Here is a 22,190-nt window from a genome sequence, read left to right as displayed (position 1 = left end):
TAGTTACAGTGAAGCAACCCAGTCAATCTTTGGCCATGCTGATGAGAAAGTTTAGTTGATTTCCTTTAAGTAAACACCGGCATTGTCTCCAGAAAAACAGAAAAGTATTGCTTTCTTGTGTGATCTTCTTTATAAGGAATTCTGTGTCATTTTATGTTTGGCTGCCCTGTTGAATGCAAAATGAAGACTGCTTGTTATGTCTGAGTGAAAACAGTTTCCATTACAAAAGGAGAATTTTAATTTTCACAGTCTCGCACAGTGAGGTCACTGCTGGCACGATGGTACTGAATAGAGAAGCCTGAGACTGGGTTAGGGGATGCTGTGCTAGCAACAAGACACTGGCAACGGTGACATTGGAGCTAAAACTGCATGATGCAAATGACTTAGAAATGTATATAAGTATCCGTTTACCTCCTGTGTGATGTTTTCCCTCTATGAATGGCCAGTAACATGCCCATGCTTTCACAGCACTGAGAAGAGTTGCTTAAAGTTAAAAGTTCAGTCATTTCTGATAGGAAGAACTGTTATATTGACATCACATCCAGAGTTAGATCTCATCTCATTGCTGCCAGGGTAGGCCCTAAATTTTCATTATCCTGTCATTAGATTAAACAAATATTTAGCTAAGTTGACAAATGGACTTTGTATTTTATATCAGTGAACTGCGTACCAAGCGCAAAAGATCTACTTTTTCCATCAGTTTAGGAATTAAAAACATTCAGCATCTTCAATGTTGTATTCAGTTCTTAAAGTAAATTATTTGTTACTCATTAACTGAATATCTTGTGTCTGCATTCCTTTGTTAATCCTTTTCCTAACTCAACTAGCAAAATCTGATTACCTGCAAAAAAACAATGGTAAAAGACATTAAGATATGCTTCCACAAGTAGTGGAAAGATGGAGGAAACGCCTTAAATGCTCCAATAGTCAATAAGATGAACAATGCTTGCGGTTCATCTGATATACTTGGGTTTCTAGTCTTCCTGGATCCGCATCGTGGATGTCGACTGGGACAACCATTCAAGCAGTGGTGACTAAAGTTAGGAATATATGCACAAAGTCTCATTATTTTACAAGCTTTAATAAAATTTAAAGAAATATGGTTAATTTAGGGATTTTGGTGATGACACCTTTTTGTATGAACTAGGGGGCGGCGCTCGCATTGCTCGCCCACCCCCGGGTTTGGTTTACCGGATATACAATTTAAAGAGATTGTTATTTTCATGGGAATTGTTACATATGCATTATTTTCACTTTTACTTTAAAACCTTTGTAAAAACAATACTTGTCCTTTATTTCCAGCCCCGGGCTTGGTTAAATCTTTCTTGCAGGACATATAACGTGGTTCGTTTTGTGAAAGGGGGAGTTGGCTGAACGCACGCTAAGGAGATGCCGTCGGATCATCTGCTGGCGAGCTGCGTGTTCTTTTTGTCGCGCTGCACATTGATCATTTAAAAGCCTGTACAGCAGCTGTCCTTTTGCCACTTTGCGTCTCTGCCACTTACGTTGTGAAAGGGGCAGCTGAACGCACGCTAAGGAGAAGTGGTCGGATCATCTGCAGGCTTGCTGCTGCTGCTGTTGGCAAGCTGCGTGTTGTTCTTGTCACTTGTCGTTGTTTTAATAGCTGTGAGCACATGATGTCTGTCTGCCAAAAGCATTCCAACAAGTGCTTGGTTAGATGTCCGTGAACTTGTTTTAAATGTTGTCTCACTGCCTTATCCCGCGGGACGTCATATTGTCTTAGCGTAACGTTAAAGTGTCTCTCACGGGATGTCAAATTGTCTTCCGAGAAGATCACGTCTCGTCTCCCTAGTCTCCCTGCCAGGATTTTTTTTATAATAGAGAGATTTTTCCAGATACTTAAAAGTTCTGAATGTTTTTTTGCATACCAACAATGAACTGCTATATCACATTTACCTGTATGTTTTGCTGACTGCCCACTGGGGGCTTATAGTCTTTCTGCTTTGGAGTCCCTGGAGTTTTATTTTCTCTAGCATCTCGCCTTCTGGAATTTGATCACAGTATCATATCATATCTGATCATAGCATCAGATGCCTTTTACCATTATAATAATTAGAAACTTCAAAACTGCATTCCTTATCAGTTATGCTATACTTTGAGTTTCTTTCATTTCTGTCACTTGGTTTTGTTTTTGTGTGGTTTTTTTGTATATACTAGGGGGCTGTGCCCCCTGCTCGTTTCGCTCGCCCACCTCCCTCCCCCCCCCACATGCGCTACGTGCCAATCACTTCACGTTTCTGCTGCTCGTGTTGTGAAGAGGGGGCTGAACACACCCAAAGGAGACGCGATTGCTTTTTTTTTTCTTACCTCCTCTTTGCTCGATCAGCTGTTGGCTTGTTGCTGCTGCCGTGCCGTGTGATCTGCATCTTGTGCAGTGCACTTCTGTCATATCACCTGTGTCCATATATTCAATCTCTTTTCGCTTTTACCTTTTCATCAATTTCGCATTGAATTTTAATTTCGTATTTGGAATTACATTGTGACAACGCAATGTATAACTGGCCGTGAGTGAATATCGTTTCTTTCTCTATACAAGAGATGTGTCTGACATAACCACACAGGACTTTTCCAAATCTCTTTGCATAAGCTCTTGTCTCGTGGGGCTTCCGGCCCTGGGCATGGTTACATTGCTTGGCACGAAAATCTTCCAAGGTTTTTTTTTTTTTTTTTTATAATAGAGAGATTTATCAGTTTTATATTTAAAATAAGTCTTTTTTTTAATTGAAACTTTTTTTTAAACTTCTTGTAAAGCACTTTGAGCTACACATTGGATTTAAACAACAATTTGTTTATTTTTTAACTGAAATGCAAGATCACTACCCAGCCTATATCGACACGCACCCCACCCAAAGAGACACACCACAATAAAGTAAAAGTCAGAAAACATACACTACTTGTCAAAAGTTTGAACACCATTTTTCTAGTTTTTATTGAAAACTAAGCTGTTCAAGTCCAGTGAATAACCTGAAATGATACAAAGGTAAGCAGTACACTGTCAAAGGTTTAGAAAAAAAAGTTCAATTTACCAAAAACTGAAAATAATGTAATTTTTTGAGTTACTGTGTACAAAAAGTCTTTTTCAGAGAACAAGTAATGCATAAATTGTTTAGAGCTTTTCTTCAGCAATGGGAGTTAGTTAAGCCTTGAATGTTGATGCAAACAATTCCTACATGTGTCCCAACTTTTGTTGATTACTTATAGTTCAATTGTCTGTATAGAAGCAGTGCTGGGACAAATTGTGTTGCTGCACCCTCTGAAGCATTATTTGGACAATACCGTACTGTATGCTTCTATCATAATGGCGAGAAAAAGACAATCAACAAAGCACGACAGGCAGACCAGTATAGCCCTTAAAAGTGTAGGTCTTTAGTAAGAAATTTCAAAGAAGGTCAAAGTGTCAGTAAGTACTGGAGTAATTTCTGACAGTCACAACAGAATTAGAAGACAGGTTTCTGAGAGTCAACAGCTTGGTGATATGCGACTGACAGGACAATAGCATCAGGAATAGCTCAACTGTGGTCGAAATAAGCAAGTGTCACTTTCACCTGTGAAGAGAATTGTTTGAGCTGCAGTTTTGACAGGTCGAATGGCAGTAAGAAAGCAATTGCTAAAATGGTTAGAAGATTTAGAACATTCCCATTTTTCTAGCTTTTATGATATTTAGGCAATGTCATGTCTAGGTGTACTTTGAAATTAAAGCAGAGAAAGTGACACATGTGCCGAGCAAACACAGGTTAAGACACGGCTTTTCCTCTCTCCTCTATCTTGCTTCAGATTCTTGGTTTTAAATATACTAGCATTGTCAAACCTGCTTAATTAGAGGCATTGTCGCAGAGGCCCATGCCAGCATCAATTCAACATTCAGGCTAAACTGTGAATCACTCAGGACAATATTCCTAAAGAAAGAGGCTCACTTATTTTACATAGGTTATATCTAAGTGCATGCACAAACACAGTACATTTAAGATATCAATCACTAATTAAAAATCACTTTTCTTTTTTTGTTTTGCATGCACAGATTTGAACATTGTGTTTTTCCATTTAAATGTGTTAAAAGGTTTTCCACAAATTTTTTGGTATGCCTGGAAAATGTCTTTTGTAAATCATTTAGGTTGTCAACCACTCCTAGATTCAATGTATAATATGTCTTTATCGCTGGATTAAGCATGGCATGCTTTTTTTTTCTATCCACTTAATTGTTTATCAGTGAGAATATCCAGCCTTCTGAGATCTTCAGAACTACCAGATCATAACTGTTATGTGTGTATGGCTATGTGTATGGCTGTGGCCCTGCCTGATCTGCACTGTACATATTCACTACATACAGCATTCATATGCTATGGAACAGATGGGAAACATGTGTTTCCCAGTGGGAAATTTCATTTGAATGCTAGGGCCTTGCAATATCTTCAGTTTTTGGTTTCATATTCAGGAAATGGCCATATGCAAAATCCTTTCTAAATGACTCCAACCTATGTTGCCTGGTAGTGATAAGAGTGAGAGAAGAAATGAGCAAGGATCAGAAAAAGAAGAGCTTAGGATTAGTTGTGCTTCTTCCAAAATGATTGGTTTTTCTTGGGATGATTATTTGAGCTGTTTTTTTGAGGCACACCTGTTCATGAAATTTTTAAACTGAGAGGGGAAAGGTGTTGTCATCACTAACATTTCATACTATTGTAACAGAATGCAGTATACCAGATTTTATATACAGTACATGTCTATGTGGTGCTAATCTTTAGTCTCTACGGTATTTTGAAAAAATATTAAGATTTATAGAATATCTCATTTTGGGTTAAAATAAAAAAAGAATTTCCTTTGCTAATGTTTCATATTATTATTATAACAAAATAAAGCAGGATTTATGTACTGTATATGCCTATTTGGCACTAATCTTCAGTCTTTAAGGTGTTAGGGGAATAAATTGAAATATACATAATATCACATTTTGGGTTAAAATAATTGCAATTGTTGTTACATAGGTTAACTTTTTACTACATGCAGTAATATGAAATACCAGTAATGGCGCACTGCACAATAACGTGCAGTGAATACACTTGACATGAGCATTCCTAGTTTTCATCCTCTTTCTCTCTGTGTTTAGCATTTGTTTGCTCAGAGGTCGATACGCTTGCTGCTTCCTGAGCAGCTCTTTCTTTTCTCTACCCTAGCAGCCTGCTACTTCTCTTCTTTCGTCGGCATCTTTTCACATTAAAACTGATTAAAGCAGTGTTTGTGTTGTAATTACTTAGTACGTTTTCTTTAATTTTTCACTTAAGCCGGCACTTAAATCATTCTTGAGGCAGATTGAAGACTTAAGATATGAAGAGGTAGGGGAAATGGCAGCGAAGGTGGTAGGGATGAGAACGGTGCCCGTACGCATATGCCGCACGGCCTCCCTGCTGCTGAGAGTTGATTCTACAATAAAATAAAATAAAAATAAAAAGAGGAATAACCTTGGAGGTCAATCATCACCCCAAAAGCATATAGTAGATGTCACGTAGTATGTGTGTACCAAATTTCAGGTCAATAATTCAAACAATTTGCGAGCTACAGGTGATTTAAAATCCTGGACAGACAAACAAACAGCCACTGTAGTGTATTATATAAGAAGAAAAAAAAGAAAAACAGTTCAGCAAGAAAAAGCATTTTTCATGATCAAATTATATACTGTTTGGTTGTCCAAGGGAATAACAGGCTCAACAAAAAATTAATTTTGGAGCACCAGTCTGGCTGTGCCCATTTACTTAAGGGTTGAATAATGTGGCTAGAGCAACTAAGACTGATTTGTCTATCATCAGATAATTGAGGAGCTCCTTTGCTCTGATCCACTTGGGTAAGAAATGACACCTCCTCCCGGGTGGTTTTGCTTTTATGGACCAGAGACTGCAATGGCCTGGAGTCAGTTGCCCTAACTGGGCGGTTTCTCCGCACTGTGGAAGAAGAAGAATGTGATTAGACAGTTAGCAGCATTGTCCCCTCTTGGTCCGGAGTGTAAACCACATACCTGGGAGGAACTTGGAGAGTGACCTTTTGATAAACATGCATGTATACACTTAAAGCGTTTAGTTTGCTTTTCACCAAAAACATTCCTTTTAATTGCTTTTTGTGCAGAAAGAGGGGACTCTTGTCAGAAATTTATGTGAACCTACCTAAGTGGGAATGTAAGACCTCACAAGTGGGAACTTCAAAAATACTTGGTTAACTTGGGTTAAGTTCTCCTTATGATAACATTCTTTTAAGGTGTTGTCGGTTTAAAAGTAATCTTTCAACCTAAAAAATGAAAGATTTGTTATTGGAGACAAACTTGAGGTTACCATAATGCTAAAGTAGCATGAAATATGATACAAAGTTAAATACTACATATGCAAATTACAGATCAGTCAGAGTTGTAAAATGTAATTTAGTGTACACATATGTGAAACTGGTGTGCAATGTGATGGGATTTGGGCAAGAGATCCTGATTGAGCAACAACAGAAGGTTTATCTGTTTGTTTAATTTGATGTTCTAACTAAACAATCAGACACATTTATAGTTGGCTTTTTTTTGGGTATAGAAATCATTTTGACATATTAAACAAAGAGTGATGATTGTGACAGACAATTGTGTATGCTGCCTTTTTGTACAGTACCTGTGTTGAATCTGATTGGATAAAAGTATATGACTGTCTTGGAATTGTAAACTTGATACTTCTGGTACAAAAAAAAATCTGGTGTTATCAGATCAAGTTGGTGCTCTTGTCACACTAAACGACTTTTACAAGAATTTTCAGCCATACCCTTCATTTACATAATCTTGGCGAGTTGCGGGCAGTTGCAAGTGTGCTCCTGTGACCACCATTCATGTAGTTTCATATCCCCAGTGTCTCAGTTATGCAAGTTTACAACTTAACCCAGCAAAATCTTAAATCATGGGGACAGGCTCCTGTGAATGAAAATGTTGACAACCAATTGCCACTTGGCCATTCATTCAGTAAATACAATGTGGCCAGAAAGAAAGAAGGCAAGTGGGTGTTCTTGGACCACAAAGAAGGAAGACCGCCTTGCCTGTCTGATGGCTCATGTTTGAAGTACCCCAAAAGGTGGGTTGAGACTGTAGGTAAGCTGTGCTCTCTGTCAGGAAGTATAATAATTGGCTGTCAAAATGCGGTGAGCTTGAGATACTTTGGAAATTTGAAACTACTGAGACAGTCATTTAATCCATCATCCCCTGCAATTGCTAGCTGTGAAATCTGACAACCTCAAGGCTATGAGATCTTGTATCTGTAGCCGTTTAGTTTGAAATGATCTCTCTTTGAAGGTTGTGTAGTTTTTCACTGACTTTAGATGCACTTAATTCTAATGACAAAAGATACTGTAGATCGACATGATCTCAGGTGCAAAAAGCATGTTTTGAAGGGAAGAGACCTATTAGCAAATAAAATGTGAAGTAAGATTAAAAGAGAAGTTCATCCTTGTGAAAACCTGAAAAAACTCAGTTGAGACTAAATGTACCCAGGGCCATGGAACAATAGAACATATTTAATTGATCTTTGGAAAGCACTTTGGTAGTGTTTCTTAAGAAAGGCAGAGTTGGACATATGTACAGTGGTGTGAAAAACTATTTGCCCCCTTCCTGATTTCTTATTCTTTTGCATGTTTGTCACACAAAATGTTTCTGATCATCAAACACATTTAACCATTAGTCAAATATAACACAAGTAAACACAAAATGCAGTTTGTAAATGGTGGTTTTTATTATTTAGGGAGAAAAAAAAATCCAAACCTACATGGCCCTGTGTGAAAAAGTAATTGCCCCCTGAACCTAATAACTGGTTGGGCCACCCTTAGCAGCAATAACTGCAATCAAGCGTTTGCGATAACTTGCAATGAGTCTTTTACAGCGCTCTGGAGGAATTTTGGCCCACTCATCTTTGCAAAATTGTTGTAATTCAGCTTTATTTGAGGGTTTTCTAGCATGAACCGCCTTTTTAAGGTCATGCCATAGCATCTCAATTGGATTCAGGTCAGGACTTTGACTAGGCCACTCCAAAGTCTTCATTTTGTTTTTCTTCAGCCATTCAGAGGTGGATTTGCTGGTGTGTTTTGGGTCATTGTCCTGTTGCAGCACCCAAGATCGCTTCAGCTTGAGTTGACGAACAGATGGCCGGACATTCTCCTTCAGGATTTTTTGGTAGACAGTAGAATTCATGGTTCCATCTATCACAGCAAGCCTTCCAGGTCCTGAAGCAGCAAAACAACCCCAGACCATCACACTACCACCACCATATTTTACTGTTGGTATGATGTTCTTTTTCTGAAATGCTGTGTTCCTTTTACGCCAGATGTAACGGGACATTTGCCTTCCAAAAAGTTCAACTTTTGTCTCATCAGTCCACAAGGTATTTTCCCAAAAGTCTTGGCAATCATTGAGATGTTTCTTAGCAAAATTGAGATGAGCCCTAATGTTCTTTTTGCTTAACAGTGGTTTGCATCTTGGAAATCTGCCATGCAGGCCGTTTTTGCCCAGTCTCTTTCTTATGGTGGAGTCGTGAACACTGACCTTAATTGAGGCAAGTGAGGCCTGCAGTTCTTTAGACGTTGTCCTGGGGTCTTTTGTGACCTCTCGGATGAGTCGTCTCTGCGCTCTTGGGGTAATTTTGGTCGGCCGGCCACTCCTGGGAAGGTTCACCACTGTTCCATGTTTTTGCCATTTGTGGATAATGGCTCTCACTGTGGTTCGCTGGAGTCCCAAAGCTTTAGAAATGGCTTTATAACCTTTACCAGACTGATAGATCTCAATTACTTCTGTTCTCATTTGTTCCTGAATTTCTTTGGATCTTGGCATGATGTCTAGCTTTTGAGGTGCTTTTGGTCTACTTCTCTGTGTCAGGCAGCTCCTATTTAAGTGATTTCTTGATTGAAACAGGTGTGGCAGTAATCAGGCCTGGGGGTGGCTACAGAAATTGAACTCAGGTGTGATACACCACAGTTAGGGTATTTTTTAGGTTCAGGGGGCAATTACTTTTTCACACAGGGCCATGTAGGTTTGGATTTTTTTTCTCCCTAAATAATAAACACCATCATTTAAAAACTGCATTTTGTGTTTACTTGTGTTATATTTGACTAATGGTTAAATGTGTTTGATGATCAGAAACATTTTGTGTGACAAACATGCAAAAGAATAAGAAATCAAGAAGAGGGCAAATAGTTTTTCACACCACTGTATATGATCTATTGCACTGTAACTTCAGAATGCAGTGATATTGAACCTCTCAGTTAAAGGGATTTGTCAATTGTTTTGCATTTTTGGCAGGATTTTTATTAAGAAAGATTAATGTTTCTCCTTTGACATGCTAATCAGTAGGTGGGTACTGAGACGAAAAGAAAGACTCTTCTGTATACCCAGGCGAGCAGAAACATGTTAACTTGGTTTGAGCTGATGCAAAAATCCCAGCACTCAAACATCCTGAGTACCGGTAAACCTCCTACTGAGTAACATGTGTGCCATGCTCAGAGATAAGCGAGCTTCAGCAGGTATTGTGCCACCCACCATTCATGACTACACAGGAAGTAGGATCTGTCATTTTTATGAGAAAATTGTTAGAAAGTATTAGCGACGCAGTGAATCAATGCCATTGAGCGAATAAATAAAATGTGCAGTGATTATTAAAAAGTAAATCTGCTTAAAGAAGTGAAGGGATGTTCTGCTGCAGTATCTTGTCATGTTCAGCCTTTTTTTTTTTTAATCTTCTTTGCATAGCCTTTCCGTGTCATTTTGTGATGTAACTTGATTTAATAATACCTCTCTCATTTTTCAGTTTTACTCTATTTTCTCTTTTCTGTGGAGTTTGTGGGCTATAAATAGATTATCCTGAGGTGGTAGAGGAAGCGGCTTCTAATACACTCCCTTATCACTTGATGGTGTGAATCAGATCATTTTATGAAAGCTGCTTCAGCAGCTGAAACTGCGTCAGTTTTTTAAAAAAGCAAAATGATGTTGGCTTGCGTTTTGCACTTACGTTTCTGAAGGTTTTTTTTTCCTTTAATGTTTGAATGTAGATGAATGCCAAGTTCTTTTTGGAAGCCCAGCAAACAGAGCACTATTTATGGGGGAGATGTTCCTGGCATCTATTGAACTACAGGCAGAGGCTAGCTATCCTTTTGTGTGATGATGACCTAGATTTGTTTCCTTCAAGCCTGGCAAATCGCTCTTTTCGTAACACAGGCTCGCTGAAGAGAACATAGAGACAGGCTGATGCCGCACAGCAGAGGTAAACACATTTTGGTTAATCACGTCATACCGTAGAGCTTTAACACGTCAGCCGTTCTCAGAAATACAAGCTCATTCTGCCATGCTTTGTTCTGCTTGGCTAAGATTTAGTATCTCTGTTATTTTGCTTTGGCACCAAATCACCATGCAGTTTTCTTTTTTATCAGTGAGTGCTTTTCTCTGTTTTGCCTGGTGTATTGATTTTATATGTTTCTTTTATAGTCCAATAAACCACGCATGTGCTTAAATGTCTGCATGAGCACTGATTCTCTAAGAGTGAAAGTAGGGTTGATGTATACTGCATTTCCAGAAGCTATGTTTTGACAGTTGTATATTCATAGTGTTTACTTTATGTCACATGGAGATGGCAAGGAAACAGAATAAATGTGGATGGAAAATGTAAGCGACAGGTGACCATCTCATGATTAGGCAGAAACATGTGCAAAGCAACTTTAGGAATGAATTAAATGTCTAATGTTTTCACTTTATGTGATGTTTGAGAGTACAAAGAGAAAAGCTTGGTCAGCTTTAGCTTGGCTATGTCCACACTACTATGTTTTCATTTACAAGTGGCATTTTTAAATGAAAACAATCTCCATCCATCCAGCATTTTCATATTGCTTACAAAAGTATGTATGTCCATGCCAAAATGATCGAAAGCGCATATGTTTAATATGTTGCACCGTGGAAGCAGCCCTTCTGTCCCCTATGTTGGAAGAAGACTTTGGGTCTGTGAAGGGCAACCAGTCAGGGATTGAGAATTGTAATGAGCAGAATCTAATCGGTAAAAGCTAAGCATGAACAAATAAAAGTGCCAGTTTGAGTCTGCGTTTTCGAAAAAAAACTGCATTTTCACCTGTCTACACCGTAAGGCTGAGGCTGCTTTTTCAGAAGTACAGTATACATGTTTGGTGAGTGCTTTCAAAAGTATCAATTTTCTAGAGCTGATAACACCAGGGCATTGTGGACAAAAGGTGAAGTAGTGTAAATGGGGCCTTCAGCGTTTCCTTGAAGATTAACAGCATCCTTCATCCATCCATCCTTTATCCAACCCGCTGAATCCGAACACAGGGTCACGGGCGTCTGCCGGAGCCAATCCCAGCCAACACAGGGCACAAGGCAGGAACCAATCCTGGGCAGGGTGCCAACCCACCGCAGGACACACACAAACACACCCACACACCAAGCACACACTAGGGCCAATTTAGAATCGCCAATCCACCTAACCTGCATGTCTTTGGACTGTGGGAGGAAACCGGAGCGCCCGGAGGAAACCCACGCAGACACGGGGAGAACATGCAAACTCCACGCAGGGAGGACCCGGGAAGCGAACCCAGGTCCCCAGGTCTCCTAACTGCGAGGCAGCAGCGCTACCCACTGCGCCACTGTGCCGCCCAACAGCATCCTTCCATCCATTCATTCAATCGTCATTGAACCTGGGGTTGTGGCGGAATTGGGCTCCATGTTTGCAGTACTAACTTGTTCCTTGAAATGGTCTGCTATCTAAGTAAACTTCTTCTTCTTCTTCTTCTTTCGGCTTCTCACATTAGGGGTCGCCACAGTGGATCATCTTTTTCCATATCTTTCTGTCCTTTGCATCTTGCTCTGTCACACCCACCACCACATGTCCTCTCTCACCACATCCGTAAACCTTCTCTTAGGCCTTCCTCTTTCATGACAGCTCCATTCCTAGCATTCTTCTCTCAATATACCCAGCATCTCTCCTCTGCACAGGTCCAAACCAACACAATCTCGTCTCTCTGACTTTGTCTCCCAACCGTCCAACTTGAGCTGACCCTCTAATGTCCTCATTTCTAATCCTATCCATCCTCGTCACACCCAGTGCAAATCTTAACATCTCTTAACTCTGCCATCTCCAGCTCTGTCTCCTGACTTTTAATCAGTGTTACTGTCTCCAAACCATATTACATAGCTGGTCTCACTACCATCCTGTAGACCTTCCCTTTCACTCTTGCTGATACCCGTCTGTCACAAATCACTTTTGACACTCTTCTTCACCTCTTTTTCTCACTCCCCATTACTCTGTACAGTTAATAACTAGTAGACTACTTGTGCACAAAATATAAGCAAACCGGGTCAGCGGACAAGCAAATAGACACCTGGGTGATATTGGAATGATCTGCATTTTCACGAATTGCTCTTATGCTAGAGACTTATTTATGTGTGATGAAGTTTCTTCTTTTTTCGATGTAAAGTTGCAATTCCAAGTTAAAAAAGCAACTGATATGCTCATACGCCTCTACCTTGTTGTTTGGTTTTCCTTGCCACCTTTCTCCAGCTTCTTTTTCTTTCTTCTTCTATGTTGGTCTCTGTTGTCACCTTGAAGTGGGTTATACTTGCCATATTCTGTTACTTTCTAGAAAGATTCTTTTTGTTTCATTTTATAGTTTTGTGTCTAGGGTTAATAGAGTGGGACCGTAAACAGTAGGAATACACTTTTAAGGTGCCTTAGTTTAGATTGTAGGAAATGGTAAGAAAGTTGTACACACTTCTGATATGTGAATTTTTTTAAGTAGTTAGCCAGAATGGTCAGCTTCATATTTTGCAGCAGAGGTGTCACAACTTCATTTGAAATCAGATTTACCTTGGGTGGTGTTGGACCACTTCTAGACATGGGTGAACCTGTAATACAAGGTGCAGTTGTTTCTAGCTTTTGTAGTTATTTGGACCTTTCTTAAACTTGTGTTTTTACTGTGAGTTGCACATCGGCTGTACTGCTGATCAGTCCATTTCATCAATTATCCACAACCTGAGTGGTGTTGCGTGCAAAGTTGGAAATGTCTCATGACCTGACACCATTCCATGGAAACTCATCTGATCCTTGTTCTTACTCACTTTGAAGTGCACAATATTTTATTCTTGTTCACTATATAAAAAACGCATTTTTCCTAATAGAGTTGTGGTTTTGAGCTTGGCACAAATTGAATGGCAAGAGTATACAAGTCTTTGGATAGCTCCTTCTTGTTGCTGCCTGTTGTGGAATCTTTTTCTCCTACAGATCTATAAAATCAAGTGCCCCACATGACTAGAACATATGAACACCCAGCAAATGCCATGGCACTGCAGATTAGGCAGTTTAAATGGGTTATTGAATCATGAGTGAAAAACAAATTAATTATAAGTATTCAATTTACTCAGGCATTGCTTGTGCTCATGTCTGCAATTACTGTAAATATGTTTTATTCTTTGCAATTAGTGACTGAGGCTGGGACACTGAAAAGCACAGGTACATAACAAGAGCTGTGTTTTTTGCCAACCTTGTATATCTCACTGTGGCTTACTTTATATTGAGTATTTGATGCAGATAAAGGGCTGCTTGCGGTTTTATAGTTCATCATTTTTTTTATAGATTCCTAAATATATATATATATATATAGGTATATGTGTGTGTGTGTATATGTAAGTGTATGTAATAACAGCAATAATTATAATATATATTCATTGCATTCGTAGTCTGAGTCTCGACGACCTGAATTGTGTGGGTGGTTACCTACAAGGTAACACTTGTGGTTGGTCTGCCATTCGGCAAACATCCGCCACGGTGCCCTCTTTCAGTTGCGAGAAGCAGATCATAGAATGCGTGTGGTTCGTTTATTTGACAGCCCGTAGGTCCGGAGTAATAACATTCAGTTTGCCGAATGGCAGACCAACCACATGCGTTACCTGGTAGGTAACCACCCACACAATTCAGGTCGTCGAGACTCAGACTACGAATGCAATGAATGTAATTACTCAGGACCTACAGGTTTTCAAATAAACAAACCACATGCCGTGGCGCAGCGTAAAGGGGCTTTGTCTCTGACGCTGACGTCTGAGGTTTGATTCCCCGAGAGGGGAGCAGTAGAGTGTGTACGCCTGATGAGCCCAAATGAGGGCGAAACACGTGTTGCGTACTCTTTGTATTATTTGAAACTATGCCATATATATATATATATATATATATATATATATATATATATATATATATATATATATATATATATATATATATATATATATATATATGATGAGTATTGTTATAGAACAAAAGTCAAGCTGCCCTGAAATTCAATAGTTCTGTCACTAAGGCAAGTCTAAAATGATGCTAAAATTAACTGGCCACCACTCATGGAGTTAAATATCAAGGCAGGTCTGAGAGGCCCTGAACTGTATAAAGATAAAGCCTAGTTGATGTGGTTTTACCCTTAAAGCTGAGTACCACACAATTTTTCACAATATAAAGAGGTCTCACTATACTTCAAGTAATGTTTTGTTAATTCTTGCCAGTCTGGAGTGAGTTATAAAACCACAGAAAAGTGTTTTGGCATTTATCGATCAACTGCAAGACACCCTACACATAGAATGTTTTTAGTTTACAGTATAATTGACTTATTGAACTGAAAATCCATAGCTTTCCTAGCATGAGAGTGTGTGTCCTGTGTTGGACTGGCACCCTGTCCATGGTTGGTTTCTGCCTGGTGCCCAATGCAGCAGCAATAAAGTTTTTGGCTCCTCACTGCCCTGAGGCGTGTTTGACTTTGGATGGATGGATTCATGTCCAGGTAGTCCAGAGAGAAAGCTTTTATTCTCAGAGTGGATATCACTGCTTGTATTAAGTCTGCAAAGGATCCTATAAATATTTGGTTGGATGTTCTTTGAAGTCTAAAACGTTGCCTATTTGACCACAACTTTTTTGCAGTACCCTAACACTGCCTTCTTCTTCTTCTTTCGGCTGCTCCCGTTAGGGTTTGCCACAGCAGATCATCTTTTTCCATAACCCTAACCCTGCCTGCCACCAAAAATTCCCTTATTTCCACTTTGGACTATGATAGTGGAAGTGTCATGGTTTGTGGCTGTGGACATAACCTGCGTTTCCATCACTGAGTGAAGTATGAATTCAGAGTCGTATCAAAAGAGTTTGGGAAGAAGATATCAGGAAATCCGTTTGTGACTGAGGATGAGCCAAACATGGGACTGCAGCAGCACAATCATATTAAACTTTAAGGACCATCAAACAATGATCAGATAAGGAGAAAACATTCCATGTTTGGCAATAACCAAGACAACGTCCAAAGCACAACTCATTAAAAAAACTGGCAAATTTTGAAGTGGGTGTTGCATAGAAGATGGTCAACAAATCTGAAGTCGCTATAGCAGTTTTAAAGGGAAGGATGAGCAACAAGTCTTTGGGGCATACAATGTTGGAGGAAAGGAATAGTAACACAGAGAAAATTTGGTTGATGTTCCAGCAATTAACAGTTTCACTTAAATTTATATACAAGAAATTCTTATCAAACATTTGTAATAAAAAACATGTTTGATTTAATAATAAAACAATATTTAGTCTATCCTGGGATCTTGTTGGCTTCTGCCTCATGCTGGTGCTGTTGACATAGGTATTGGATTCCTGAGACCCTTGATTGGATTAAGTAGATTCAGGAAATGGATTCAAGGATTTATGAATAATGAACAACGTGTAATGAATTATTAAATCCGTTTATCCTTCACCCAATGAAGGGTCTGGAGCCAAAATGTTATGGCTCTTATCTGGATGTGGAAATGACTTTTAAGTTTTTTTTCTATATAGGAAATCAACGTGTATGTATGTACATGTACATGTACATGTCCTGTTCTAATCAATCATGTACTGAGAGTGAATAGAAATATTGCTATGCTTTTATTACGGCTGATTTCCTCTTAGTTATCCACGTTACAAGCTTACTGCTTTTGGCTCAAAGCAAGTGTTTAGGTTGTGACTCCCACTTTATCTTAACTATATGGTGATTTTTGTTTGATCCATTCTTCATACTCTTGTTCATACTTTCAGAATATGTACAATTTAAGTGACTTCTGTCCCTGTTTACTCATTTTTATAGATTCTCTGCATTGGGCTAACACCGCAGTGACTGCAGTAATTTGTTATTAAACATGCACTATTGTAGTTTTCAGTGTTATATTTCAGTTTACTAGATAAAAAAATAAACATTTCTTATCTTCTTGCTCATTTTCCATTTTATCACCTCCACCTTCAGATGGCCTAAAGGACACAGTAAGCAGTGTTAAACTCAGCCAGAAGAGCACTTTCTGCATAGTCTCAATTTGGGCAGCACATTATCTGAAATTGTTTTGCTTATTTATTGTAGGAGGAAGCCAGAATTAGAGTAAATTATGATGCTGCATTTTGTGGCCGTCATTTTGTAAAATATGGGGATGTGTATTCTCGTTTGAGAAATGCATAATCAAAATTAAAAGGACCGTGAGGCTGGTAAATAAGCAGCACTTAGCTGTTTTTATTTAATTTGATTCACTTATGCAGCAGCCGCAATCGAAGGCTTCAAGTCAATGGAAATATCACGCAGGGATTAGCAGGAGAGGTAATTTCAAAATCTTTATGCACAGATCATTTGCCAAAAGGACTTTAGGAGCCAGATGTGAATGCAGAGCTCCTGAAGTAAACACTTGGCCATTTTGACTACTGATTTCCTGCAGCCTGATTGCGATGGCATGAATCTTTGTCTACGTGTAGTTTGTTGAGGGGTTCCTTAATCCTTAAATAGTACTTGCTCAGGCTTTGTTTGTAGGTAGGCTTGTGTGAGTGTGATTAAAAGCAGACGAGAGAGACACTTTTCAAAGGGATTGCTGCCACCCTTGATCTGCTCAGATCAGTAGCTTATGCTGGTAGTTGCAGACCTCATGCCAACTGCCGTCTGTCTGGGCGTACTGCTAATATATCTATCACCACTGCTTGTGGTTTTGGAGTGTTGTTACTAGCTGGTGGGCTGCCCCTTAGCAATAATAAAATAAATGCTCAATGAGTTTTGTCTTCTCATGATGTCTGATTGCTCCTGATGGATTATTGTGGCTCATACTATCAAACTTGCATTTAGCTGGCACTAAGGCTTACATTTTTAACATTATTGCAGATGAAGGTTTGAATGCAGCTAAACAACAAACTAAATTTGCAGCCTACCTTAAATTTCTGTGTATGTGTGGCTATACCCCCATAAATAATGGGAGCATAAATAATAAAAGAGAATTGAAAAGAAGCTAAAATCCCACAGACTGGATTTTTTTTAACCTGAGTTCTTTTAAAGTTGTTTTTGAAGCATTGCAAATAACATATAAGGACTATGACTTTCTTTTCAGGATGTTTTAGATTCTGTCATGTTTACAGTACACACTCTTGGTCCAATAACAGACACCACTAATTGTGATAAGGTGCTCTTAACCACTGGAAGAAACTGACAGTGAACTTAATTGCAGGCCTGATACAGAGGCCTTCCGAAAAGAACAGTGTTTGTATAGTGAAACACCATCTCAAGGTGATTTAGTGTCACAGTGATTTTATACATGTTTTACTACAATTGAAACACAGGCAGCAAGTGAATGACTTGACGACAGCCACACAGTGAGTGTCCAGTGCCTTAAGTAGTAAACTACACTCGTTGTTTAGTGAAGCCTGAATTCAGGCTATAAAGGTAGCATCTGAACCCTTTAAATACCCCTGGTCAGCATGTATACAACAAAGTGCAAGTTGTGACAGAAGCAATACATTAAATAGACAGTAAGTACAATAAATTGACAAACAGACGATGCAACAATGTAACAGTATAGTGTGAAAGGGAATACCCTGGAAAGAGATTTGGTTAGGACAAGACAAGAAACTAGACATTTCTGTGCATTCAGAATACTGATTCAAGAATACTAAAGTAACAGAACACAAACCTGTGTGCAGAAAAGCTTCAAGCCGTGTTAAAACTTGCATACTAATTAGAAATGGAGGATTGTAATTGATTCTTGTGAAGTAATATTCTAATTAATGTAAGACCTCAGGAGTGGAGGCTCAGCATACATTGAGAATCTGATGGGGATGTGCTAATCGGCGTGGAGCACATCAGACAGAGGGTTTGAGGGTCAGAGTGAAATGTATTGTTTGTGTTGGCTAAATGTGTGGCTGTAGGGAGTGTAAAGATAAAGATTCTACCTACTGTAGTGCAGAGGATATTTTAGGGAGGCACACAGAGAGCTGATTGCTTTATAAAAGAGTGGGCACAGCAGGTGCAGTCCGTATAGGCTCTAACCCCTAATGACCCTCTATACTGGCTTTGAAAATGAATGAATAAATGAAAGAATATGAAGGGCTGATTGCTCAGTGTGAGTGTCCTGTGAAGAACCAGTGCTCCTATCAGAATTGCATCTGTTGCTACAAGAGTCGGCTCCAACAGTCTGGTCTTGTGCCAAGGCTAGTCCACACTGCTACGCTGTCTTCCTAAGACAAAGACATTTGTCACTGTTTTTGCCTTTTGTCAAAACTACCGCAGCATTTTTAATCCCCAAAAATGGAGGACTTTTGAAAATGCTCTGCAGAGCAATATACAGTATTCGTGAAAAGGCTGGCTCCGCATTGCATTGCGCACAGGTGAAAGCATAGTTTTGGAAACACAGACTCTGATTGGTTCAGTCTTATTAAAAGGGCCCTTCCCTGTTTGGATCCTGCTTAATATAACTTTTATTTCCTGATTGGCCACCCTTCTTCCAACATAGGAGACGCAGAGGAGAAGCTTAGAAGAAAATACTGTAGTAACAAAAGAGATAAGGATCAAGAAATAAGGTATAAACTAGAGGAAAGCAAGAATCTTAAATTTAATTCCTTAATATAAGTATCAAAACATTTAAACGAGAACCAAAGATTGAAGTCGGGAGATTATGCCAAAAGTGAATTAAACAAATTTTTAAAAAAATCTCAAGAGAAGTGTAATTATCCATAATCAGGCGAGACCAAAGTGATGACGTTTTATCCCGTTGCCCTGATGACATCACGTACCTCAAATATCTAGGTGATTACTAAAGTAACTTAAACAAATGGCAATGGCCATCAGGAAACAAAAATGAAGATGAAACTGTAGGCAGTTAACAGCCCTGAACAGGGCCTGCTCGGGTACGTTCACATACCCTTACCCACACTCAAGCAACTTTGGAATCGCTAGTCTACATAAACAGTACATCTTTACAAATGTGGGAGGAAATCCTATACACATTGGAGGAGAAGAAGAATTTATTGCGCATTATGCATGTGAATTACAAATTTCCAGGTATATCTTCAGTCACCCCACTATTTTAAAAGCTACCAGAGAATGATCATAGAAAGCTGTTTCTATTTTGGCGGCTGGTACCCAGGCAAGTATTTTGGTTTTTTGCCTGGTACTCATGCAAACAGTTGGGCCTAGCTGCTAAGGTGGACTTTAAACCACATCTTTGCCTCCATATATAAAATGTGCTTGTGTGAGCCAGTTGTAAAACCAAAAATATGAGTGAATAGTTGTGCAATAGTTGTTTTTGCAGATTCTTTTTAGAATAGTGTTCAACACATAAAGATGCTGTATAAATTAAAATTACACGTAATGTCATTTAAAGAAGGGGCCTTAGCTGCCTCGAAAGCTTGCATATTGTAATTTGTTCAGTTAGCCAATAAACGGTGTTATTTTCCTTGACTTCTCATTGCATCTGTTAAGTGGCAAAATACAGAAGGTAATGGTGCATGCTGATGAATTTCTTTGGCAGTAAATGTTCTGAAATTATCAGAATAAGTAGTTGTGCAATAAGAGCAAGTAATGGTTGAGGCTCTTGGGTGAGGGTTTCACTGGTTTATCACTGAACAATTTTAGAAGAAACGTCAATTATAAAAGAAAATAAAGATTTCCTTGTAACAAAATCAACAGACAATGTTAGATGGAATAAAAACATTTCAATACCAAACATATTTGAGTCAGGATCCACCTTGGAGTGCTGTTAACACAGTATTATTATTTTTTCTTCCATTCTCCAGTGTAATAATGTTCCATATCAACTGTGAAGTCTTTTTCTTTATCACAATCACATATACACATCTATAGACTTTAACTTGAATAAATTTGGTCTTATTCCATATATTCATTTTTTTAAGCCACTTATCCAGTATATGGTCACAGAGAGCTGGTGCTGATCCCAGAAACACTGGGCTCAGGGGTGGCATCAACTGTAGTCAGGGTGCCAGGCCATATTAGGTTCACTTAATATGCCTAAGCATTAATATATAAATGGAAAGTATGAATGTTTATTGAAGGTCAGAAGACAATGTAAAGTTGAAAAACAAAACTCCAGTCTCCATAGTTATGTCATCCCTTTGTAAATGGATCATTTGCCCCTTTACGTGCTCTCCAACGATACAACATGGTGCAGGCAAATCCAAAGACACTGTTAAAACAGAACAAATCTCTGTTGTTAGGCTGACAGCAGTGATGACACATCCATTTTAAATTCCCCTTTCCATGTCAGAAGGGCTAAACCTCTCAGGGTGATGATGATGCCTTTATGCCATTATGGTACTCTAAGCAGCAAATAAATAAGAAATAGAGAAACTGTTACAATAACACATTGGGACTTGAATGGCACTACCCACGTATCCCACCTTTATTACATACAGACAGTTTTTTTTCTGTCATCAGTGGAACTGTCACTTACTCCCGTCTGACTTTAGAAAAGAAGCGACTCTTGTTAGAGGCTGGTCTTTTTGGTCTTTTTGATATCCCATAACACCCTGCTGTTCTAGTTCCCATATTGTGCTGAAGACTCTGCAGCTACCATGTGGTGCTGCCCCTTTGCTCCAATTAGTCCCCGATAATCTCTCACCGTCATTTCCAGATCCTAGGAAGTGAGGATTTTCCAACCATATCTTTCTTTGGTTACATTCTTTCAATCATACTGAAAGTAGCCTTTCAACCTTTTGTGCTTCAAAGGCTATCTGGCATCCAGAGCCAGTTACAAAAGGAGTGGAAGTGGAGCATCAAGTCATTTTAGAGTCCCGCTTGAGGATCTCTTCTAGGCAGTGAGATTTGACTGCCGGGTCATGTAAGTGGCTATGATGTGCAAGGCTGAGATGTGCTGGCAAAATGAATGCAGCAGGCTCTCCTCTGCTGACCTCACTGAGAGACTTGCAGTAACTTACTTGGCTGCCTGCGTACGTGGCAGCAGAGTTTGCAGAAAAATGTCAGCACTTCATCACACGCTTTTCTTCACTTTTGTTATGACTGTCAGATCCAGTGGGAAAAGGATGTCCTACTTTACTTAAAGTTACAAAAAATAATTTTACAAGGGGCTATTCATAACCTATTTGGTATTTATTAATGTTGTTCTTAATTAATTAATTAAGCATGGTGAACTGCTGCTGAACTTTAGGATGCCTCAGCATCATTGAGTGATTACTTCGTATTAAATCTTTGTAATTCTTTGATCAGATGAGTAGGAGAATGGATGTCAGAGTTGATTTGATTAAGTTGTAGGGGTGTACCTGTGTTTAGGTCCTTGCTCTGGTTGACTTAATCAATTCCACATAAAGAGAGCTGGGGTGTCTGACGAGCTACATTTTGTACCTATGTTCTCACCTAGCATGCCATCACTGGTGGCTTTCCACCTCTTCATCACTTTAATTCCTGCGTATTATAAATAAAATCACAGTTTTTTTCCCAAATCTACTCACTTTCCAGAAGTGAGACTTTTCTTAGAAATGGTGTGAAGTTGTAGAGGTTGTGTACCTTTAACAGCATTAATTATGGCTTGTTTACATTTTGCTCTTTTACTTCTTCCAAAATGTTTTTCACAGGGACAATTTGATGACACACACCCTGAATTAGTTGCGTCTCTTTAGGTGACCATGTTATATTCTCCTGTATCTAACCAATCAATTTGACTTTTACCTGTGCTATGTGCTTGGAGTTTTCTAAATCCAGCAATTATGAATCCAGACGTATCTTCGCACTTATCTTTTTCACATATCTTCTATATTAGAAGCTCAGGAAAAGTGTCCTGAATACAGAATTGTGCTACGGCTGATGAAATTGTTTTCCTTGTGATCTATCAAACCGTTTATTTCATTCTGAATGCT

The 22,190-nt window shown here is 39.0% G+C and overlaps 1 protein-coding gene across 4 annotated transcripts in view; it reads left to right on the top strand.

Moving 5' to 3' along the window:
• map7d1a (MAP7 domain containing 1a) overlaps positions 1 to 22,190 on the top strand; it is a 207,984-nt gene that overhangs the window by 74,210 nt on the left and 111,584 nt on the right. Inside the window, exon 1 of one of the 4 annotated variants that reach the window (XM_028819942.2) lies at positions 10,152 to 10,271. The exons of the other annotated variants lie outside the window; for them this stretch is intronic. Within the exon in view, the coding sequence (XP_028675775.1) occupies positions 10,256 to 10,271 (16 nt within the window). The 5' untranslated portion in view covers positions 10,152 to 10,255. Of the gene's footprint in view, positions 1 to 10,151; positions 10,272 to 22,190 lie in introns of those variants that run through there. 4 annotated transcript variants of the gene reach the window in all.

This window comes from Erpetoichthys calabaricus, chromosome 14, assembly GCF_900747795.2.
Source record: "Erpetoichthys calabaricus chromosome 14, fErpCal1.3, whole genome shotgun sequence".
Classification (NCBI taxonomy): domain Eukaryota; kingdom Metazoa; phylum Chordata; class Cladistia; order Polypteriformes; family Polypteridae; genus Erpetoichthys; species Erpetoichthys calabaricus.
Note: the sequence above shows the minus strand (reverse complement) of the source record. Positions and strands in the feature narration are given on the sequence as shown.